General features: G+C 35.0%; 1 protein-coding gene across 1 annotated transcript in view; it reads left to right on the top strand.

The window, feature by feature from the left end:
* The first annotated feature begins 263 nt into the window (after positions 1-263).
* The window catches only part of LOC138321704 (probable serine/threonine-protein kinase drkC), a 34,340-nt gene continuing 8,580 nt past the window's right edge, over positions 264-26,023 (top strand). Inside the window, exons 1-13 of the mRNA XM_069265601.1 lie at positions 264-674; positions 5,788-5,926; positions 7,491-7,627; positions 8,397-8,505; positions 8,874-8,934; positions 11,894-12,040; positions 12,589-12,784; positions 13,202-13,348; positions 22,409-22,562; positions 23,827-23,937; positions 24,117-24,186; positions 24,592-24,779; positions 25,784-25,912. Coding sequence (XP_069121702.1) covers positions 409-674; positions 5,788-5,926; positions 7,491-7,627; positions 8,397-8,505; positions 8,874-8,934; positions 11,894-12,040; positions 12,589-12,784; positions 13,202-13,348; positions 22,409-22,562; positions 23,827-23,937; positions 24,117-24,186; positions 24,592-24,779; positions 25,784-25,912 — 1,854 coding nt within the window. The 5' untranslated portion in view covers positions 264-408. The remainder of the gene's footprint in view (positions 675-5,787; positions 5,927-7,490; positions 7,628-8,396; positions 8,506-8,873; positions 8,935-11,893; positions 12,041-12,588; positions 12,785-13,201; positions 13,349-22,408; positions 22,563-23,826; positions 23,938-24,116; positions 24,187-24,591; positions 24,780-25,783; positions 25,913-26,023) is intronic.

Genomic DNA, 26,023 nt, shown 5'->3' with positions numbered 1-26,023 from the left:
TTTTTTTTTTTTTTTTTTTTTTTGTGCGCGTCGTAAACCTGTGAACACGCGTACGTCATTTCTCACTTTTTTCGTTTTCCTGGAATCGTGATATCTACAAAAAAAAAAGTTATATTCGACTGACCATAAGCACAGGAGTTTCTGGATTTTTTCATATTTTTATAATAATTTATGTTATTGACAGAACGTGTCATAACATATCCAGTATACCTGATTAGTTAACGAGTGTCCGGAAGACTGAGGTCCGGTTTCTATTTTTCTATTATAGTCGCACTGGGTTGTCAGATTACACTACGCTATATACTGGTCATGAGAACGAAGAATGATATCCTGAGGTTGCAACAAACAGATCCGACATGACAATATTCATACGTAATAATAACCGCTTACTTGAGCTGTATATATTGCATGACTGAGTTGCAGATTTGCGATTTGACGGAGCGTCAGAACGTCTTAAAACTGGGTCAGCAAGCAGCTGGCAGCGATATGGCGAACTGGGTCAACTTGAGTTTGTGCGTTTTTACTTTTTTCTCGGGTGTTTGTGCACTTGTCAGTCAACCCAGAGAACTGACTGTGAGCCAGCTGAGTTCTTGTTCTGTCTCGATAGAGGGACGTGGGATAATTAACTTAGAACCTTTGGATAATATTAAAGACGATCCGTCAAAACGACCGAGGTGAGTATAACAAGTTACAATCGATGTGTGATCAGCTGTTTGCTTGTTTAGTGCTTCCGACCTCAATACTTTCGTCAAGGCCGTTTTCAATTGACACTGTAACTTTATGCGTATATGATATCTTGATTTTTTTCAGTTTGAAAGGTACCGTTATCAATCCAGAAACATATATTAAATATGTTTGTATGTTTTAGATCAAGCATCGATTTCATCTTTTAAAGATGCTCCACCGCCGATGTACCATAAACGATACTCATCATTTGAACTATAATTGGTGTTTAATCGTGTATACTGTATGTATGTCTAATTAACACAAAAAATAATATGAAGTGATTTATTTTGCTTTTGGTGCATGCGCAATCAGTGTTTCATTCCATATAGGATATAGTGCCACAGAATTTTTACGGATGCAAAAAATTATTTTTGATATTTTTATCTTGAAGTGAAATGAGAAGCTCAAACTTTTCAATGGTGGTAATGGTTTAAAGTAAGTAACTTTTGTAACCGAATAAAAATACTTAATCGCCTGCTCCTGTATTTGATAGAGAAAAAATGCCGTTTGTCAGCGGTGGAGCATCTTTAAACAATAACATTTGAATCTCGCTTGGATAAGCATTGGGGGCAGCCTGAATGCTACTTTAATCATGAGATAGATAATAATGAACTTATTAATAGTCGGGATGTATAGTATGATTAGCGATCTGGATATATAGCCATTATGCCTGCGTCCAGTATTATTATTATTATTATCAATACTTAATTTAATTAGGTTTCTTTCCAGGTATTTTAAAGGCCCACTACCTTTCCAAACGACTTTTAATTTTAAAAATAAGAATGTAAAACGAGATTGATAATTTTGTAGAGCCGCAGAAGTTACTAGCTTAATTATCGTTAATACTGCACTCATCATCATCTTCAGAAAATTTTAATTTAAATAAATAAAATGTTAATTTTGATAACGCAGGTTGTTGGATGTTTCCTGCCGTCGTCCTAAATACTGGGTGGTAGTTGACTATCATTGCGCCATATGTTTGTTGTTACATCATCTTAAGTCATAGATATAAGGCCTTTTATCATATTATTGATGATTTTAAGAAACTCTTAAATTTTGCTCCGGAAAGGTAGTGGGCCTTTAAAATGAATAGTCGGGCAAAGAAAACCAGTCTAAATGCGTTCATTGGCCTTCCAAAAGTTCTCACATATTAATACGACAGTCAAGTTCTGCTTACGTTTCCCAGTTCTGACCATTGAAATAACGAAAAGTTGAAAGCATTGAAAGCGAGGCTGTGTGGAAATGTAACCACCGACATAGTCAGATGGGAGGAGGACGTTTTAGGATTCTTATACTTTAAATTAATTTCTTCGTACGCAGACAGATTTTGACGAGAGATTTTATTTTTCTATTTCATAAGAAATTATACTGGATACATTCACACCATTTTTACCGACTTTAGCCATCCTTGCCCGACTGTTCACTTTAACTATAAACTATCTTTTATAATCCTTGATTATCTTTTATATAAACTTTATTTATTTTACATCAATTACGAAACAAGTTATACAACTTATGCAAATCACTCTCGATGGCCCGGATGTAAGCGCGCGATTGATGAGGAATCTTGATTATCTTTTTATCATATGGCTAGTGCTCGGTGCATATTGATTGCCTGTATGCATATTTGTTAAGATTTCTCTACACTTCGTAGACCAAATTTAAACCACATGCATTTTAAATTATTATTAACGATTGACTCATGATCATAGATTACAAATTCAAATAGCTTTAAAGTAAAACGTGTTAAATTTCTGTTTACTAAGACTCAGGTCGGGGAACAGTAGGCCTAGGGTGACCTCATAGATAACTAAAGGTACATTGATTGTCAAGTTCTACATAAACATGTACATAATCAAAAAATTAGACTTTTCTTTCATATTATATTGTCATCATGAGGCTGTTCATGAGTAGATTGGTTATTCATTAATATTAATTATAAATATGAACAATATATTTGCCTATGAACATGTAAAAAAATGAGGCCACAAAATTTAAAACGGACAAATTATATTATATATATATATATTGTAACAACTACCAAAAAAGCTACATACAAATTAAATGTTTTAAAAATTGCTCAGAAGAAATTTAAGATGCTCTACCGCCGACAGAGCATAAATGATATTTATTATTTGAACAACAATACGTGTTTAATCGTGTATTTAATGTCTAATTAACACAAAAATTAAAGGGACAATTCGCTCAGGCTAATTCTTTTACGTAACCAAGAAGCAAAATGTGGCATATATGTATTGTTCTATATTTCTTATGAAACATATAACACAAAATATTGGCAAATTCCATGTCATTGCTTAGTATTTTAATTGATACCGTTGTAATTACAAATCGTTGATCAATACGATTAAGCAGGTACAATATGTACGCTGTACCCATACCCGAGCCAAAGTCACGCACGTTAAACAAATGAACTACATAACCACTGAGGAGGTGATAGAATGACTTTTTAGGCAAGACAATTTACCTAAAAAGGTAAACACGCTGCTGTCAGAGCGATTTGAGCAGTTCTAGACAAAAGTTGCTTTACTCTACAAGCAAGGGATAGGGTTCGGCATACAAGATGTTCGACCACAATGTGTAATGGCGGACAGCGAGCGAGTTTGAACATTTCACACGCATTTCACCACCATAGGCTTTTGTGGCATATCACAGTAAAACCTACTCATCTAATTTCCATTAGAACTGTTTTTTTCTGATATATGTACAAATTTTAATGTTCTCTTATACTGAATTGTCCCTTTAATATAAAATCATTTGTTTTGCCTTTGGTGCATGTGCAATCAGTATTTCATTCCATATAGGATATAGTAGTGCCACAGAATTTTTTCGGGATGCAATTAATTATTTTTCATATTTTTAACTTGAAGTAAAATTAGAAGATCAAAATTTCCAATGGTGGTAATGGTGTAAAGTGTGTAACTTTTGTGACTGAAGAAAAATGCTAAATCGTCTGCTGCTGTTTTTGATAGTGAAAAAAATACCTATTGTCGACGGTGAAACATCTTTAATTAAAATACTGGTACTAGCATATCTTTCACTTTCTTGTAAACAGAATGATTTTGAACAAAGTATGATAAAACTGGTATGATAAAACTGGTTTTATTGAGGTACTTATAAATTCATTTGAAGTAAATAAAACTGCAACATTGTACAACAAATGCAAGATTATAAATACAACATTTTGTAAAAATATTAATTTGCAACAATGTTGTATGTTGTATTTATATATGCTATGAACACATTGATTCTACTACATGTATATAGTATAATACAAATAATATTGCTTTTAAAATTATTAAAATAAATATATTACAAAAATAGAATGAATGACATTTTTTTTGCTTTCCCTGTAGTTATATAAATATGACTCATATCACTGATATGTACATCATTTACATTAATAGCTGAGCCTACAGTATATCATCATATTTAATATGTAGGAATATCTGTATTGGTCTTCAGTAGCACATATATAGTAGCTAGTTTATATGAAGTCATGGTCCTGATCAGTAACCTTAAAAATTAAGTTTAAAAGATGATTTTATGAAATTAACTCTGGTACATGGGTTCTTTAGAATATATAGTAATTTGTTTCTTATTAAGTTCGATTCCCCCAACAGAGTTATTCTTCTTCTTCTTCTTCTGGTTTTCAAATTAGGCTCTGTGGAGATTAGGGTAACTTTATGTGACGGCACCCGTCACAATTTGATCTTGTTTGATATCCTTTAGATAGAGTCGTGTAAAGATAACTTGGTATATATATATAGTCAACAGAAATTCTGAAGCAAAGCTCAGTACATGTGAAATAGAAGTGTTTACACACAATATATATGCTTTTATTCTTGAATTTATTATTTATGAAAGGACTAGAAGAGAGAAAGAAATTAACAACTTCACTCAAGTATTCATTTGTGAAACATCTCAAAAAACAAACAAAGTTGCAACAACAGTTTCTATAAAGATGAGGTGAATAAATTTGAATTTACTGACAGTAAATGAAATTCTCGGTCACGATCGATTTTTCACAACAGATTCACATTTGTGTCCTTGGTATATACATAGTGAGGTGTTTACAACAGGTCTTGTGTACACAGTTGTCCAGTAAATTTATTTATGGACACCAATAAAGTTAACAACTCCATTTCACTAGAGGCTTTTACAGTGCTAGATTAAAAAACCTAAATCATTTTATCATCTTTGATGTATCATATATAACAATATTTGCAGGTTTTCTGAACAGGCAGTTATAGGTTGGATTATAAAATGATCGATTTTCAGCATGTAGAAAAATAATGACCTAGATATTTTAAAATGAAGAAAATCTGACTGTTACATCTATTGATTTCTGAAGTTTTTATGTGGTGTTTGTATTGCTGGATAAGTCCTTATAGTCAGTTATACACATTGACTAAACAAATGTCACACACACATAAGTCTTATAGGGATCTGAAGATTAAAGCAATGACTTAAAAGTGCAATACCTATACCAATATTATTATACAATGTACAGATTTTATGGAGGTTTTTACACATGCATCATTACAATTACTAAATAAAAGATAAAGTATACTGTATTCGACCCAATAAGTACCCAGGGCGTTTAAAAAATTGAAAAAAATGAAAAAAGGTGCTTAATAAGATGAATTTATTGCAAACCTATAGTTTTGTGTAGTCTTGGTCCTTATTTATATTGAAATTGAAGGCCTCAAAAACGGGAAGGGGGGCTTATAGGGACATGGGCGCTTATTGGGTCGAATATGTACTCCAATTGCAACTGTACAACTTTATAGACTAATATAGAATTCTTCCATGGATAAGAGCCATATACCACCTAGCTGCCGCATATTTAGATAACTATATTAACTTACTTTACTATGATTAAAGTCAGTGACAGCATTGAATTGATGAGGTTTGACTGTATGTAACTAGGTATAGGTAAAGTATATGAGAGTATTCAGTATTTTGACTGTATGTAACTAGGTATAGGTAAAGTAAATGAGAGTATTTAAGTATTTATGGCCATTTTACTTTTCATTACAGATTCTATGTTGTATATCAGAATCAAGACGACTTTTACAGATTGACCTACAACTACACCTTTAATCCTTGTACCCACTTTAATGAACCTGACGATCCACACCAAGTCCATGGATTCGGAGATAAATGTATCCATGTTGCTGTAAGTTGCTTTGACTTAAATCCATAAAACTATGAAGTCCTAATTTGTCACTGTAGCATGCTGGTATGAAGGACATATATAAGTTTGTTAAAAATATTAACCAATAACCACCTTGACTTTTTATAAAGGTCACAGCTGGCCAAATATGATTTAAACTTTAAACAAATTATAATTGTGTCAATAATGGTCCCAGAGACCTGTGTTGTTGGGCTTAAAGCATATGTTTGCCATGGGTTGAAGGTGATACCAAGTTGGTTGAAATGAAAGACTTTGACTTTCGTTGAAGGTCACAGGGGTCACATATGGCAAAATCCTAAGGCAAGTTCCTTGTTGATAATGAGTCAAATTATTGAAGCAGCCTGTAGACATAATATTGCACCAGTAAACAGTCTGTGATGCTAATTTTTTTCGGTCCTAGTCATTTGGACTGGTAAACTAAAAATTTTACTTGTCTAACTAGTTAACCACTAGTCCAAGTTAAATATACAGCCATTTTGTTTCAGCACTTCATGATCAGTTCACAATTTTTTACCAAAATCGCAGTCTGCATCGATGCTTTCATGAATACAAATTCTCGCAAAATGATGCATCCATACTGAAAAAAATTGCATAAAGAATGCACTCAAGATGTGTTGAAAAATGCAATTGACCACCGCTCTTGTAAATGTAGCATTTAACAATATTAATCGAATGGGGAGCCACTAGTCCAATCGGACTAGTTGGTTACAATTGGCACTAGACCGGCTGTAAAATTACTAGTGCTTAAAGTCGCAGACGGAGTAAACGTCCTTTCCCCTCCTTGCTTATGACCAATGAAGTTGAAAAAAACAAACTGTACTCAAGATTTACTGATTACCATCAATGCATTAATCTTAAAACAGGTTCAATAAAAATGAATATTTTTTGTCCTAATTTACAAAAAAAAAAAAATTACTTATAAGAAAACCTACATTTCTAATCTCCTCTGTATAAAAGCATGGTTAGCACCATCCTCGATACTCCAGGGGTTCCGATCACTTACGATCTCTTCAACCCTGGACTATCTCATAGTAAAACTGGAGGCAACAGAACAGTACAGGTAATTTAGCCATTTGATGTACATCAAAAGAGTCGTATAACAGTACACTGTAGTCGACTGTGTGGTTTGACGTTTGGCGTCACGCTCTCTGTAGTCTTCAGAGGAAATCTTTGCTGGCTTGTGATTGGTCAAATGTTTTCTGCTGAGCTGCCTTCAATTTTACTATGAGATAGTCCAGGGGTGTAGAGATCGTAAGTGATTGGAACCCCTGGAATATCGAGGATGGGTTCACACAGAAATGGAAAGAGAGGTAACACCATTTCCTCGTGGCCCCAAATAGCCAATTTTTATACAATTGCTGTTGTGTATAAAAGACATTGTTTACCCATTGGCTGGTCTTTATAGACAGGTTTGCCTTGTATTGTTACAGATATATACAGTTGTATCAACATTTGATTTTTTTACAATTGCTGACTGATGTTGATAAACATTCCATTTCACTGACATTATTTTGTATCTCTGTAATTTAATGTGTTTTTTTTTCAGTTGTGCAAGTTTAACAAGGATGCAAAAAGATATTACTACTATCCCTATGGACTTCAGAAATCAGCCAAATTTTCAGCCAAAGTTTTGGAAAATAAATCTGATTCCGTCCAAGTTTTCCTTTCTTTTACTGGAAGTGGGTATGTCTTGTTCAATATGGCTATGACTATTTTTAAGGAGTATATTTTCTTATTCTTAAAAGTGATTTTTTTTACCATTTTAATGAGTTCAATAAAACAAGTTAGTGAAATTCATTGGTGATTTGATGTATTTTCATGAGTTTCATGTAATACATTGTAAATTGATGATTTGATATACCATATATTTCAAGGAGTTTCATGTAATTATTTTAAGGCCTTGCACTACTATACCATACCTTTACAAAGCAAAATGTAAAAGTTTCTTAAAAACATTAATAGCATAAGAAAATACATATGGATGGCCTAAGATGAGGTATCACCACCAAATGTATGTAAGATTTCCTGTGTAACATAGGATAACTGTGGAGATTAATTTCCCTGTTTTGCCGTCTGGCGCAGGGATTAGTCAACTACCCCGTGGTATTTTAAAAGTACAACAGCGGGAAACATATAAGACTACTCATATATTTTATTTATAAGACTACTCATATATTTTATTTGTTCAGAAAATGTTGCTGAGTGTAGTATTAACAGTAAGGTAATAACTTCTGCAACTGTTACAAAATTACCAATCTACCTTGTCATTTCCATTTTAAAATTAAATGCAGTTTTGGAAAGGTATTAGGCCTTAACAGAGGCAATTACATTATTGACTTAAAATCTTGCTAATTTTATTTATGTATTGTATAGTCACAATGTAAGTATATGTATTGGTTGATACTTTTGTGTCATATGACATTTAAGACAGCAGAGATTTTGCTGCTTTAAGGTCAGTGGAGATGAAAGTGACAAACATTCAGCTGAAATGTAATCGATCTCTCGTAGACCCAGGAGATGCTGTCTTCTCCATACAAAAGGATGATGAAAGGTTTGGCATTGTAAGTGCATGAAATTATGTATTATAATCAGTATTTTAAGGTTAAAATATTTGTATGGCTCATTATCTGGTAATGGCAATGAAAAGAATAACAGATTGAATTCTTTTTGGCATAATATAATCTGGGCACTGATGCCATGCAGCTGATATTGTGTAAAATGTAAATTCAAGAACAATTTGCTCCTGATTTGTAGCACCTACAAAGTTTATATACATTTGTACATACCGGTATGTATAGAGGTTTGAGTGATATGCTGGAGGTTGATTTCCCCATATTTCACTTGCAAGCAATCAAGATATTTTGGCAAAGATTTAACATTATTAGTGTCATAATTGTCCTATCAAGGTCATTGTATTTTGTATTTGTAGACAGCAGAACTTAAGCACCTATGTTGTTGTCCAGATGCCTGTGTTAATGGTTTGCCAACAGGTAAGGATACACCATATAATACTAGCACACATGTTTTTTCAGGTTGTTTTAGGCATATATAGTTTATATCAGTAATTTAGCTTAATTAAATAACACTAGACAAATGCTATTTTCACCAGTACTGGTCTTCCTATTTAATGAATATAGCAGATTAAATACAGAAAGCAGTCAAGGTGATCATCATGTTACGGTATATACATGTAGATCTTGAGATAGCGTCACAATGTATAATAGTGTAATACACATGCAGTTTTGTACATATTCATGATATAGCTGTTTGACATGGTTGAATTGGGCTTGTTACAAAGTTGTTGCAATATTTCAGTTCAGTGACGTAGGAAGATGAAACGTAATGGGGGGGGGCAAAGGTCCTCAGGATTTGTAAAAAAAAAAACCCCCCCCCGCCATCGCACCTTCAGGAGGAGATTAATTTAACTCCCAATATATGCTTTACCGTAAAAAACTTGTGTAATTTGCGCACTTTTTTTGTGCAAAAATTCAAGTTGGGGGAGGATAGATTTTAAATTTTACGGGGGGAAAAAATCTGTCCATTCTGAGGGACTGACGATCTATGAATGTTGAGGTACCGCTCTGTGTATGGTAGCCATATATGATAAAAGGTATTAAAGATTGTAAAAACAATGCCTCACCTATTAAAGTGGATTATCTAAGGCTAATTAAAGTGTTAAGTTATGAACTTATGATCACATTGTCTTGTTTCCATTTGCCCTGAGATTTCAATGGCGACTGACTGAGAGCATGGCTTCTACTGACAGCAAGCGATGTATACCCCGTGCACCTCGTAGTATAATGGGACAGCCACAATCAGTGACTTTGGCCGGGTCAATCTAGTTTACCTGTATTTTTTTAGGGGAGAGAGACTGTAGAGAAAGTCTGTAGAGAGTGTGTGTGTGTGTATACACAAACATACGTATACCCCAGCTGCAGGCCGTGTGCAAAAAGTCAAAACACACGTGGGATTTATAAGATGCCTAAACTGACCTATATTTAGGACTTTTAATAAGTGGTTTGCAATTTGATACTGCAGAATTAACAAGCTACAAGGTTAGTGTGACATATTCAACCGTATTGATAAATATAATTTAGCCATCAGCTTTGCACATGAAACCTTACGTAGGGCCCAGCTGTAGGCCGTGTGCAAAAAGTCAAAACACACGTGGAATTTATAAGATGCCTAAAACTGACCTATAATTAGGACTTTCAATAAGTGGTTTGCAATTTTATTACTGCAGAATTAACAAGCTACAAGGTTAGTGACATATTAAACTGTATTGATAAATATAATTAGCCATCAGCTTGGATCTGGTACCGTACAGGTAGTGAGTTTACTCGCAATGTGATTGTTGCAAGCTAACATACGTATCCGCTAGCCGATTGTTGTTGATTGTTAATGATCTCAAACACACTAATTACTTATTGTGACAATTTTAAACAAATAGATTCAAATATTTTTAAATGTTCCTGATTACTATTCATGTGTAATATCTCAAAACATTGACATGTGCACGGAGTACGGCGGACTGGACCGCCGATGTTTTAGACATCTGCAAGATATTTTAGTTTCAGGTTAAGGTGGCCAATAAAAGAAAACAAACACGATGCGGTTTTAATATGTTATTTTTTTCTTAATACAACACTTCTTTGTGCAAGTTGTCAAGCATTTTAGGGGCATATTTTGCATTGAAATTGTCACCTTCATACATCGATTTTGGGACTCCCTGGACATCGTTTTTTCCCAAAATTTTTGATGCGCAAAATATACTGATAGTAGATTTTTTTCAGCATTTTCAGCCCTAAAAAGTACCTGCGCAAATTACACTGGTGCGCAAATTATACAAGTTTTTACGGTATGTACATTTTTCATATATAATTAAATTTCATCCTTGTACACATTTATAGACAGTGGGGTTGCTAAAAGGAAATTAACGAATAATTAACGAAGATTTTGGTGTTTTAGGGGTCTGAGGGTGACCCCCGGGAAAAATATTGTAATTTAGAATGGCTGAGATGAGTTTTACAATGTATTTTTGATGATTTTGCGAGCACCCGAAAGCGTGAGATTTTGGTGTTTTGGGGGGGGGGGGGGGTGTCCGTTGGTCCCCCGAAAAAAAAAAAGATTTAGAATGGCTTAGACGAGTTTTACGATGCATTTTGATAAATTTGCGAGCGCCCAAAGGCACAAGAATTTGGTGTTGGGGGGTCCAGGGGTCTCCCCCCGGGAAAAAAAATTACCGATTTAGAATGGCTGAGATGAGTTTTAGGATGTATTTTAATGATTATAAAGCGTTCTTAACATGGTAATTTTTCGATTTAAAGCTACCTGCATTTAGAAATGATAATTGTGTTATCATAACATTATGTAACCCTACTCGATCTGAATATACTGCTTCACACCATCGGCACATTGTTGTGTAACATAAAAAAATGAATTAATTGTCCCCCCCCCCCCCCCCCCATTGGATTGGATCATGGTAATTTTTCTAGCCTTATTAAGCACTTGTCACCTTGGCTGACCAGTTGTTATTATTTAATTAAAAATCATTATCTTACGTCAGGTGAAAAAAATAGCCCTTCCAGAGTGTGACCATCCTTCAATTCTCATCACTTCCTTAATTGGGCTCTCTTTCCTCACTCCACCAAACTCCTCCATCCAAAATTTTTTTCCTCAATTATTTCCTCCTTTTTTCTACTCTTATCTCTCTGTAATCATTTCCAAGCTTTCCCTCATCTTTCTCCTTGCCCTTAGGTTATATAAAATATCCCTCAATCATCCCATTCTAATTCTCCCCTCTGTCATCTCCCAATGTCTTGCCATATCTCCCCCTAATATTCCCAAAACTTTAGTTTTCCCTTATCTCCTTATTTTCCCCTTTTCTCTCATCATTTCTCCACAAATAGATCTGTTGATAAAGATTGGTAATGATGTGTTTTGTTACAGCACTGCCCCCGGAGTCTCCATCATCTGGCAGCTCCAAACTGTTAGTGATCGTAGTGGTGAACGTCGGAGTACTATTTTTAGCCTGTGGGGTGGGCATCATGTGTTATATGAAAGGAACCCACCTCCAGTTCTACTCCAAGTTACCAGGTACATGTAACATTTATCTTAAGGTCATCGCTGAACTTCAAGTCAACATTTATCTCAACGACAGCATTGATCAGAAGGTCACTGTTGATCTTAAGGTCACTGTTGATCTTAAGGTTACTAGATCTCAAGGTCACTGTTGATTTCAAGGTCACTGTTGATTTCAAGGTCGCTGATGATCTCAAAGTCACTGTTTATCTCAAGGTGTTTAATATATATACATTTTGTATTAACACTTCTCTGGACATATTTTCATTTTTTTTTCAATTTCTTAGTTAGGAGAAAATGCTTGTAGTGATTAAACTTGTAGTATATCTGAATGAAATTATGGTACATTTAATGTGTAGAGCAGTTATCACATATTGTAGGTCATTTTTACCTTCAACCAAAGGTCAGTTGTCGAACATGTTTTCAAACATTTACTGGTAACTGTGTATGCAAAGCTAATACATATATCATAGCTTGCTCTGGTACCTTTCAACTGTTGAAAATTAGAAACAAAATTTGTGTATAAAGACAAATTTGTAGTTTGAACCTTATTTCCGTTTCAGGTGTACAGCAGCCTGCTACCATTCAGTACCATATGGGGAGTATTGAGCAGAAAATGGACGGCAAGCTGGGTGATGGAGCACGACCTTCAGCATACAGGGACTACGAAGTGGAGAGTTCCAAAGTGGAGAAGAAGTTCCTGATACCCGTGCTGGAGGACTGTGTTATACATAGTCAAGAGTTAGAACTGGCTCAGAGGTATACACAGTATCTATAGAACAAGCAGAAAAAAATCCAACAAAGAGTTTTTTTATATATTCTTATTTCTTTTAAATTTTGAAGAAATGGTCGCAAAATATACCCACATACAGGGGAATGAATGATGACAAACAATTAATTAATTTATAAATCCATTATTCAGGTACCATGTAATTATATAAATACTGGTAAGTCTATGTTGATTTAGATCCAGTTTCTATTAATATATATATATTTCATCTAAAAAAATAGTACCTCTTAAAAACATTTGCATTAAAAAAACATATTATTTTTAACTTCAAAAAGCTCTTATTCTAAACCTATTTTAGTACATGTAGACCTGTAATGTGTTGTTTTGTATCTGGTACAGTAGGTATTGGACATTACTTTAGAGGATTTTTACCTATTACCTTACAGACTTGGAGGGGGAGTATATGGTGACACACATGTTGGACACTGGAATGATACAAAGGTCGCTGTCAGTCGAATTACAATCAACATCCACGCCAACCAGGTCAACACAGAGATGTTGAAATTTCTGAGGGACGAGGTTTGGTTTTTGAGGTAAGTTATACAGGTGGATGTGTCTATATATAGGCTCTCGTTAGGTGGATGTGTCTATATATAGGTACTTGTTAGATGGATGTGTCTATATATAGGTACTCATTAGGTGGATGTTTCTATATATAGGCACTAGTTAGATGGATGTGTCTATATATAGGCACTCGTTAGATGGATTTGTCTATATATAGGCACTCGTTAGGTGGATGTGATGTGTCGATATATATATAGGTACTTGTTAGATGGATGTGTCTATATATAGGTACTCATTAGGTGGATGTTTCTATATATAGGCACTTGTGAGGTGGATGTGTCTATATACAGGCACTCGTTAGGTTAATGTGTCTATATATAGGCATCTTGTGGATGTGGATGTGTCTATATATAGGCACTCGTTAGGTTAATGTGTCTATATATAGAATCTTGTGAGGTGGATGTGTCTGTATATAGGCACTCGTTAGGTGGATGTGTCTACATATAGGCACTCGTTAGATGGATGTGTCTATATATAGGTACTCATTAGGTTGATGTGTCTATTTAAAGGTCTCCCAAAACACCCACCTCTCACAACATACACGCAACACACTGCATACATAAGAGTCCGTCCTTATATGACCATAGCTGTTAATAGGACCTTAATTAATCAAACAAACAAACTAAAAATAGGTACTCATTAGGTGGAAGTGTCTATATATAGGCTCTCATTATGTGGATATGTCTATATATAGGCATTATGTGGATATGTCTATATATAGGTACTCAATAGGTTGATGTGTCTATATATAGGTACTCATTAGGTGGATGTGTCTATACAGTATATAGGTACTTGTTAGGTGGATGTGTCTATATATAGGTACTCGTTAGGTGATGTGTCTATATATAGGTACTTGTTAGGTGGATGTGTCTATATATAGGTATGCCTTAGGTTGATGTGTCTATATATAGGTATTTTTTAGGTGGATGTGTCTATATATAGGCTCTCGTTAGGTGGAAATGTCTATATATTGGCACTCGTCAGGTGGGTGTGTCTAAATATAGGTACTTAATAGGTCGATGTGACTATATATAGGTATCTCGTTAGGTGGATGTGTGTATATATAGGCACTTGTTAGGTGGATGTGTCTATATATAGGTACTTGTTAGGTGGGTGTGTCTATTTATAGGCACTCGTTATGGATGTGTCTATATATAGGTACTCATTAGGTGGATGTGTCTATATATAGGCACTCGTTAGTTTGATGTATTTATATATAGGTACTCATTAGGCGGATGTGTCTATGTATAGGTACTCGTTAGGTGAATGTGTCTATATATAGGTACTCGTTAGATGGATGTGTCTATATATAGGTACTGGTTAGGTGGATATGTTTATATATACGTACTCGTTAGGTGGATGTGTCTATATAAAGGCACTCATTGGGTGGATGTGTCTATATATAGTTACTCATTAGGTGGTTGTGTCTATATATAGGTACTTTTTAGGTGGATGTGTCTATATATAGGCACTCGTTAGATGGATGTGTCTATATATAGGTACTCATTAGATGGATGTGTCTATATATAGGCACTCGTTAGGTGGAAATGTCTATATATAGGCACTCGTTAGGTGGATGTGTCTATATAAAGGCACTCGTTAGATGGATGTGTCTATGTATAGGTACTCATTAGATGGATGTGTCTATATATAGGCACTCGTTAGGTGGATGTGTCTATATATAGTTACTCATTAGGTGGTTGTGTCAATATATAGGTACTTTTTAGGTGGATGTGTCTATATATAGGATCTTGTTAGGTTGATGTGTCTATATATAGATGCTCATTAGATGGATGTGTCTATATATAGGCACTCGTTAGGTGGATGTGTCTATATATAGGCACTCGTTCGGTGGATGTGTCTATATATAGGCTCTTGTTTGGTGGATGTGTCTATATATAGAATCTTGTGAGGTGGATGTGTCTGTATATAGGCACTCGTTAGGTTAATGTGTCTATATATAGAATCTTGTGAGGTGGATGTGTCTATATATAGTTACTCATTAGGTGGTTGTGTCAATATATAGGTACTTTTTAGGTGGATGTGTCTATATATAGGATCTTGTTAGGTTGATGTGTCTATATATAGATGCTCATTAGATGGATGTGTCTATATATAGGCACTCGTTAGGTGGATGTGTCTATATATAGGCACTCGTTCGGTGGATGTGTCTATATATAGGCTCTTGTTGTGGATGTGTCTATATATAGAATCTTGTGAGGTGGATGTGTCTATATATAGGCACTGTTAGGTTAATGTGTCTATATATAGAATCTTGTGAGGTGGATGTGTCTATATATAGGCACTCGTTAGGTTAATGTGTCTATATATAGAATCTTGTGAGGTGGATGTGTCTATATACAGGCACTCGTTAGGTTAATGTGTCTATATATAGAATCTTGTGAGGTGGATGTGTCTATATATAGGCACTCGTTAGGTTAATGTGTCTATATATAGAATCTTGTGAGGTGGATGTGTCTATATATAGGCACTCGTTAGGTTAATGTGTCTATATATAGAATCTTGTGAGGTGGATGTGTCTATATATAGGCACTCGTTAGGTTAATGTCGTTAGGTTAATGTGTCTATATATAGAATCTTGTGAGGTGGATGTGTCTATATATAGGCACTCTACCACTAAAAACCTTTGCTAAAATACTGACTATACTGGGTAATCCATGTGTCAGATGGCTGTCTTTAAGGCCATTTTTGAAGTATGTTACAAGAATGTTAATAATTATATACGTACAGTATACTTTTCATTGTTAAAGCGAATAGTCAGGCAAACAAAGGCTAAAATCGGTAAAAAAGGTGTAAATGTATCCAGTATAATTTCTTATGAAATAGAAAAATATAATCTCCCATCAAAATCGCTCTGTATGCGAAGAAATTAATATATATTATAGGAATCCTAATGTGTCCTCCCGACCGGCTATCAGTGCAGTTCAATCTTAACGCATTCGCAACATCCACCAGCTCTCCCTAGTAAACAAAACATGGCTACCGTAGTTTTGAACCAAAAGGTTTCCACTAAAACAACCAACTAACTCCCTTTAAATGCGAAAGGAAAGGAAATGGAGCAGCGACAATCCCAACATATGACTCTGTAAATACAACTTGTTATAGTGAAGAGAACAGTTCAAACGAGCACGCGGCTCTGGACCGCTACTGTATGTACCTAGGCCTATTACCCGGTACTCCCTGCTCAGCTGACAGTAAGTGAGTCTTCGTATTTTGATCATTATGTAATTAATCCCTAGCATTATTTTTTCATGAATGAGTGGTCACATATGGTCACATGTTTCATACCTGTTCCCCAATCGCGTAAAACGTAAACCTGCGGAAAATAGCGGTTCTTTCGTGGGGCCTCTTTAGGGGTAATGCCCTGTATATTTATAAAATGTACCGTTGTAATGCATGTACAGTTAGAATGTAACCGCTAGTGCATTATCAAGCTAAGATTTGTTTCAATTAATCTATAATATTATGCTACCGCTCAATTCATACAGTTCTGTTGTATATATTTATAGATTTTTAATTTGTATAATTATTGCTCTGTATATGTTGTGGTAGTGTTATACACATACATTGTATGTAGGATTTACATTGTAGGTTAATTGGTAAAATTGTATTGTATATGTTGATATACACATATACATATGTACATGTAGGTTTTAGCTTGTCCTTTAGATATATTTGAGGACACATACAGTATTATTTCTCATCATAATTACTAAATAGTGTTTGTATATTTATTACAACTGTACATGGTTCATGTGTATATGATAAACTTTACATAATTGAAATGTACTGCAGCCATGTATCATTTATTTTCATTCTGAATTTTTGTTGGAACTAAATAATTAATTTTGTATCTTTTTTGAAACAATATTTGATTCTATCAAATGCATCAGTGACACATTTAACATTTAATAGAATATAAAATGTTTTCTCTAAAATAAAAAACCTGTAGAATGAACCTACATTTATTATTCAATTATATATATTTGAAATTGATCATTTCAATTTTTGTTATATTCAACAGATATAAAAAATTGTTGGTTATTTTTTTCCAGGCACCATGCATCATCCCTTGGACCTGTATACAAGTGTATGTATACACATACATACAATAAGCATCATGAAGTCTGAAGAATGTTGAGTTGAGTGCACTTGAAAGTAAACTTTGGACCAGTTGGACCAAAAAAATCATGAACAGAACATTTAAACACTATTAATTTATCTAATGTTCCTTTCAACTGTAATTATTAAATAAAATCATGATGCAAAACTTTTTCATTGTTTAACTTTGTATAAATATTTGTTTATATTAGTCCTCTAGATCCAGTGATTATAATTCTTGCATCCACATGTCTGCATGTCTGCCCATTTGTTTGTCAGGGCTTGTGACATAGCTTTTCAATTACTTTTAAATATAAGGATTTTTTTTTAGCCCACCATCATCAGATGGTGGGCTATTCAATTCGCTTTTCGTCTGTGGTCCGTCGTCTGTCCGTCCTTCTGTCCGTCCGTCCTTCCGTCCGTTAACATTTCTTGTTACCGCTATTTCTGCGAAAGGGGTGAAGGGATCTTTCTCAAATTTCATATCTAGGTTCCTCTAGGGCCCTAGTTGTGCATAGTACATTTTGGGACTGATCGGTGAACAAGATGGCCGCCATCTTGGATTTTGATTGTTAAAGTTTGTTACCGCTATTTCTCAGAAAGTACTGAAGGGATCTCTCTCAAATTTTATATGTAGGTTCCCCTAGGGCCCTAGTTGTTCATATTGCATTTTGGGACGGATCGGTCAACAAGATGGCCGCCAGGCAGCCATCTTGGATTTTGACAATTGAAGTTTGTTACCGCTATTTCTCAGAAAGTACTGAAGCAATCTCTCTCAAATTTCATATGTAGGTTCCCCTAGGGCCCAAGTTGTGCATATTGCATTTTGGGACCGATCGGTCAACAAGATGGCCGACAGGTAGCCATCTTGGATTTTGATAGTTAAAGTTTGTTACCGCTATTTCTCAGAAAGTACTGAAGGGATCTCTTTCAAATTTTATATGTAGGTTCCCCTAGGGCCCTAGTTGTGCATATAGCATTTTGGGACTGATCGGTCAACTAGATGGCCGCCAGGCAGCCATCTTGAATTTTGATAGTTAAAGTTTGTTACCGCTATTTCTCAGAAAGTACTGAAGGGATCTCTTTCAAATTTCATTTGTAGGTTCCCCTAGGGCCTTAGTTGTGCATAATGTATTTTGGGACGGATCGGTCAACAAGATGGCTGCCAGGCCGCCATCTTGGATCTTGATAGTTAAAGCTTGTTACCACTATTTCCCAGAAATAACTGAAGAGGTCTCTCTCAAATTTCATATGAAGGTTCCCCTAGGGCCCTAGTTGTGCATAATGCATTTTAGGACCGATTGGTCAACAAGATGGCCACCAGGCAGCCATCTTGGATTTTGATAGTTAAAGTTTTTTACTGCTATTTCTAAAAGAGTAATGAAGCAATCTGTTCATATTTCATATATGTAGTATGTTTGAAAAAGTTTGAAAAGCAGAGAAAAGATCCCTCTTTCCATTGTCAGATATAGATCATACTTTGGTGGGCGCCAAGATCCCTCTGGGATCTCTTGTTACATATAGCAATATAGATACCCTGGTCTTAGGATTTCTAAATTCTACTTTACAAGAGAGTAGATTCAACATATAAATAAAACCATAAAACTAGCAAGTTATCTGAAATGTTACAAATCTTTTTTTCTGAACCAAATTTCACATTTATTGTCTATGTGTAACTTGTACATAGAACATACATGTATTAATACTAACAGTGACTACAAACACATGCACTAAAATGTAGTATGTAGTACTATATATCTGTTGTGATTTGAGTTCTAAAGAAAAAAATGGTACATATTGTACATGGAAGAAAGAAAGATATTCAGCACCATATGATTTCAACCCTATCACAAGTGTGCTTTGATGTAATTACCCATATCTGAATTCAAAGTTGCTCCAAAATCATCAAGACTAAATAACCAAAAAAAAAAAAGCCATGTAAACCCCAAATAGGCAATGACCAGATCAATGATAAAGCATCCTTCCACTTCCATTTATCTGTAGCTATTTCTTCTGAATTTCATTCCCCACCCAAGTTACAACTTCCCAACCTCATGATTCTTCTGTCTTTCAGCACCCCCCCCCCCCCTACACACACACATACCTGATTGATTGTCATGTTATTTCAGGTTCCTATTTAGGTATTACATGTATTCCTAAAAACCAAAAAGGGTATACACACTGTGTACTCTCAAAGGAGGGGAACCGCTTCATTCAAAAATGGAATTTACTATTTCATCTTAATTTTGAAATTTTCAGTTTAATTATTACTTATATGATATTGGACTATTAAAACAGTATAGAACCCCTCGGCTACAGACAAAGTACTGTTGTACACATTTCTCTTAATTAATTACTTTCCTTCCAACTCAATCATCTTTTTCTCCAGAGCACAAAAAAGAACAAGAAACAACAGAAAAGGAAAGTAATATATATATAGGCCTATATGTTTTCTGTAAATATATATGATAGCATTTTCTGTAAATATATATGATAGCATAGGCCTACATGAATGTGAAGAATTAAATATTATCAATGTTTGAGTGAATTTTCTAAGTTGTAATTCTATAGCAGCTACATGAAATGTACGTTAACGTTTACATGTACATTGTACAATACATATACATTATCAAAGTTTCTTTCCTTCCGGCTAAACATTCCTGTCATCTCTCTACAGAACTCAAAAATTGTTTACAAAAAACAGAGACATAGATAATTGAATTAAATCTCTGCAAAAAACTACACAGAATAATTGAACACATGTTAATGGAAGATATAATGTACATATTGTACATGTATAATGTCTATGTATGAGCTAATTTATTTTTGACAGCTACATGCATGGACGTTGTATGGAACGTTTTCGTGTGGTTTTAAATGGGAAATTATGTTACATTTATTTATTAAACTTCATGATTCGGTTGATGTGAAATACGACGATTGTGATGCGGCAATAATTGCCCCTTGCCGGGCCCCATCTCTGCATCGGCCGAATATTTGTGTCGATTTCCATGTCTAAAGATGCCTTTATCGAAAAATGATTACAAAGCATTGTTATTAATGTAAGAATACTTCATTTGCATCAAATGTATCATCTCAAAACAACAATTTACATACCGCATTAGTGGTTTATCACACGAAACGAAACTGACATGGCTGAGAAACACATGTCCGTGTTGACATTTCCACGCAGCCTCGTTTTCAAAGAGTTTGGTGAATTTATATTTAGAACTGTGCTTAATTTACACGGGGCTTCCCCAAAATTTCAAAGGTCAAAACTGGACACTGTAAGCAGAACTTGACCATCATTATGGTATGCAATGACTTTTGGAAGGCCAAAGAACGCATTTAGACTGGTTTCCTTTGCCCGACTATTCACTTTAATGGAATATTTTGTATAAACTGTATTTGACCCAATAAGTGCCTGTGTCTCTATAAGTACCCCTCCTTTTTGAAGCCTCAATTTCAATTGCTGCGGCATAAATAAAAATCAAAGCTACACAAGACTGTACAGATTTGCAATAATTTTATCTCAATATTACCTATTCATTTTTTTCAATTTTTTAATGCCCTGGGCGCTTTTTGTGTCAAATACAGCATATTTTCTGTATGTGATAGTTACCTGTCAGGGGAAGAACCGTGTACAAGGTTTTGTTTGTTTTTGGTGGAGGAATAGTTTAGCATAAAATTAATCAATACTTACTGATAAGCATGTAACATTACATAATGATATCTGAATTGTTCACTGTTGTAGAAGTCTTTATATAGAGAGGTACCAAGATTATTGTATATTACGTGACAATGAAGATATGTTCTTACATATTGTTACATTACATTATACTTACCAGTTGGACCATTTATCGAACCATGTCCTAATGTATATCGGTCAATAAATGTCACATCATGTTGTCCATGTCAGTATGATATAGCTATCAGCATTCATTCTTCAAAATACACATGATCTCAAAAAAAATTATTATAGATTTACAAGGTGGAATAAAATACACTAATTATGAAAAAAAAGTCATTAAAGGGACAATTCACTCCGGCTAATTATTTTACATAACCAAGAAGCAAAATATAGTATAAATGTATTGTTCTACATTTCTTATGAAACATATAACGTAAAAAATTGACAAATTCCACGACATTGTTAAGTATATTTTAATTTATATCGTTGAAATATCAAATCATTGATCAATACAATTTAGCAGGTACAATACGGACGCTGTACCCATACCTGAGCCAAAGTCACGCACGTTAAACAAATGAACTATATAACCACCGAGAAGGTGATAAAATGATTTTGAGTCAAGACTTTTTACCTAAGAAGGTAAACACACTACTGTCAGAGTGATTTGAGCAGTTCTAGACAAAGAGTTGCATTACTCTACGAGCAAGGGGCAGGGTTCGGCATACAAGAAGTTCGACCACAATATGTAATGGCGGACAGCGAGCAAATTGAACATTTTACACACATGTCAGCACCATGGGCTTTTCAGGCATATCACAGTAAAACCGAATGATTTAATTTCCATTAGAACTGGGGGTTTTCCGATATATGTACAAATTTTAATGTTCTCTTAGACTGAATTGTCCCTTTAAGTTTTACAAAAATCTCCATCCCCTAACCAGTGTTATTAAATAGTAATTGATTACCTAGGGTCTTCCCTGTACACTTATATGGTAGGTCTTGCACTTTATATCTGAAGTGTTAGTTCTGACTATTGGTCAATCTCCAAATTGCATTTAAAGAAAATATTAGACTGTCTTAATTTCTGCTAACATGTATTGAAAGTCAACAAAAGTCAAAAGTAATATGATAAGGACTTTTCTATGAAAACAACTTTGCTAATTGGCAGTAGATAATAAACACATATCAACTGTGTTATTAATTTTTTTTTCAGTCGTCAGCGACATCGTAACATTGTGTCCATGATGGGTCTGTGTGTCGATAACAGACTACCTTACATTATTTCTGAGTTTGTTAATGGAGAGTCTGTCAAATACTTTATACAGCATCGTGGCACCTCTCTCACATGGCCTCTCAGAATTAAAATTGTAAGTATAAATTCTGTATTGATTCAAATATGCATCTAGGCATCATTTTTATCAATGAATAACATATATCAAAATGCTTGAACACATGGTCTTTTTTGCTCTCAAGATCAGATAACCCATTTCATTCTACCAAAATATTTAACCAAAATTCATGAAAAAATGTAGTTTTACAAATACACATGAAAATAACTGTTAACCATTAATCATCCTTTAAGTGACTTAATTTCACATTTTCTTACCTTATTTTTTAGCTCACCTGGCCCGAAGGGCCGGTGGCTCAGCTTATGTCATGGCGCGGCGTCTGTTGTCCGTCCGTCCGTCCGTCCATCAACATTTTCTTTAAATCGCTACTAGTCATAGAGTTCTGCATGGATTGTAACCAAATTTGGCCACAAAATCCTTGGGGGAAGGGGAACAGAACTTGTATAAATTTTGGCTCTGACCCCCCGGAGGCAGGAGGGGTGGGGCCCAATAGGGGAAATAGAGGTAAATCCTATAAATCGCTACTTGTCCTAGAGTTCTGCATGGATTGTAACCAAATTTGGCCACAAACATCCATGGGGGAAGGGGAACAGAACTTGTATAAAGTTTGGCTCTGACCCCCCGGGGGCAGGAGGGGCAGGGCCCAATAGGGGAAATAGAGGTAAATCCTATAAATCACTACTTGTCCTAGAGTTCTGCATGTATTGTAACTAAATTTAGTCACAAACAAAACATCGTTGGGGGAAGGGGAACAGAACTTGTATAAATTTTGGCTCTGATCCCCCAGGGGCAGGAGGGGCGGGGCCCAATAGGGATAATAGAGGTAAATCCTATAAATTGCTACTTGTCCTAGAGTTCTGCATGTATTGTAACTAAATTTAGTCACAAACAAAACATGGTTTGGGGAAGGGGAACAGAACTTGTATAAAGTTTGGCTCTGACCCCTGGGGGGCAGGAGGGGTGGGGTTAAAATGTGGGAATTAGAGGTAAATATTTGAATTCCTTCAGAAAAGAAACAATGAAGCTGTATTTAGAACATTACTTGGCATTACAAACCAGGTGAGCAATACAGGCCCTCTGGGCCTATTGTTTTCATGGAGATTTAATTTCACAATGAAGACTTTTATGTTTGTTTATTACCTGTTTGTGGGGGAAAAAAATACAGAAACTATTTTCCGTGATATTTTTATCGTCTGTAAAATATGTGAATTTTTTTATGGAAAAAAAACCAAACTGATGTTAGTTTATGATTATCGTATTCATGTCCTCTCTCACTGTGTAGTGCCTACAGACATCTGATGGAATGGCCTATCTTCACTCCACAAAGCCAACTATTTTACACAGAGATCTGCGCTGCGCTAATATCTTCATCACGGATAAAAGTATTGTCAAGGTATGATCAGATCTACAAATAGAGTTTTGATTTACATATGTATTTCTATTTTAAAGGAGCTTGTATGAAAAATCAATGTACAAATCTTTATAAATAAGATTAAGAATCTTTGCTATGATGTCTACATCTATAGGTATATTGATCATTTATAATCAGATAATGAAATGTTTCCCCAACAGGTTGGAGATTTTGGCCTGATAAAACTGATACAACCTTTCCGGGAGGCTTGTAAGGCAGACGACTGTTGTTGTAAGTGCTTACATACATATAGCTTTGAAAATGTTTGATATGTGAAATATTATAAGAAGTAGCTTTATATATGTATACATGTATATAATCTTATCTACACTACAAGACTTGTAATAGAAATATTGTGAACACACAAACTACTGTAAATGTAATGCACTCAGATGCAGTCAAATTTTTTCTTACATTCACTCAATTCAGTGGATTCATACCAAAAATACCCTGCTACAAAATTAAGCACATTGCACATGAGTCAGCTCTTCAAAACCAGTGCTAAAATAAAACTACACATTTACATTAATTATATAAGAATGAATGCTGAACTTTACATTCAGAAAGATGTGATCATGTAACATGAATACCAATGTGTGTCAGTCACTTAAAAGCTTTCATTGCCTCGCCCCACAGGTCAGAGTCACCATAGTGCCTGTCCGATGTCTATGCGGTGGACCGCCCCCGAGATACTGCAGAATCCGTCCTCCAAGGAATGCGACGGTATCATCACTACAAGTTCTGATGTGTTCTCCTTCGGGATGGTTATGTTGGAGCTAGTAACCATGGAGGATCCATTTGATGAAGTGGAATCAGAACAGCAGGTACCAAGGATAAGTGTGCTGTGTTTATAGGGTGGTAGCTTCTGACAATGACTGGTCCCATCAAGACTGTGTTGTACATGTAGAATTGTCACATTTTAAAAAAGTTTACCTATATTTTAAAATGATATATACTCAAACAATGGTAGAGGGATAGCACAATGTGACACTTTTGAAATATTATGTTGTATCAGTGTAAAAATAATGTCCGATAACAGAAATGGACTGACCAATCGACTCTCAATCTTGTTATGGGAGTAAGGATATACATACTGTACTCGACCCAATAAGCGCCCCTTCCCCTTTTTGAGGCCTCAATTTCGATTACCCAGACATAAATAAAGACCAAAACTACACAAAACTGAATAGAAAACTGAACAACTTCGTCATATTAGCACCTGTTCATTTTTTCATTTTTTTTTTAAATGCCCTGGGCGCTTATTTGGTTGAATACGGAAATGCATTTTGGTGTCACTTGTATGTAAGTGTACGGCCATGGGTTACTTTCTTATCGGCCAGTCAGAGAAAACTCCCAGACATACTCTAACTATATATTGTACTAAGTGTATCAAATAGAATATACTGAAACAATATTTCTCATAGCTGGCACACAAGCTGAAGCAGGCACAGCACGTTGTGATCATGTACAAGTTTAAAACTAGATTATTTAGAGTTATGCCCTTTAGGCCAACAAAAAAATGTGTTTGTTTAGGGTTACATTGGCAAAAAAGATAGAGTCGGTCGGTCAGGAGGATTTTTTTTTTTTTTTTTTTTTTTTTTTTTTTTTGTATTTTTCACTCTAAAATGATGGCAGGAACCGGAGTGGAAAAGTGGGGAAAAAATTAGGATTGGGGGTAAAAAATTAGGTTCGGTCGGGTAACCCTAAACAGACAAAAAAAATTTGGCCTTATGTAGATTGTCTAGTTTTAAATGTGTCAATACTGGTCGAATTTTGATAAATTATAGAAGCAATATTAAGTTGACAAATAGCTGTAATTTCTGTACAGGTGGCCGACCTGATACAGGAAGGGGCGGAGCCTGAACTACCTCGGGACGTGGAGTTTCTGCCTCAGTATAAAACACTGATGAAGCAATGCTGGAATAGTAACCCTGAACATAGACCCACATTTAAACAGGTAAGAAGTCAGTGAAAAAAAAATATCATGCTGTATATATCATCAATTTGCAGAAGTTGGATAAAATCATAGGCATTTATTTATCTGCTGATTTCCTGTTTTCTTTTTTAG

This window comes from Argopecten irradians, chromosome 1, assembly GCF_041381155.1.
Source record: "Argopecten irradians isolate NY chromosome 1, Ai_NY, whole genome shotgun sequence".
In the NCBI taxonomy this organism is placed as follows: domain Eukaryota; kingdom Metazoa; phylum Mollusca; class Bivalvia; order Pectinida; family Pectinidae; genus Argopecten; species Argopecten irradians.
The sequence above is the reverse complement of the archived record's forward strand: the minus strand, read 5'-3'. Positions and strand labels throughout refer to the sequence as shown.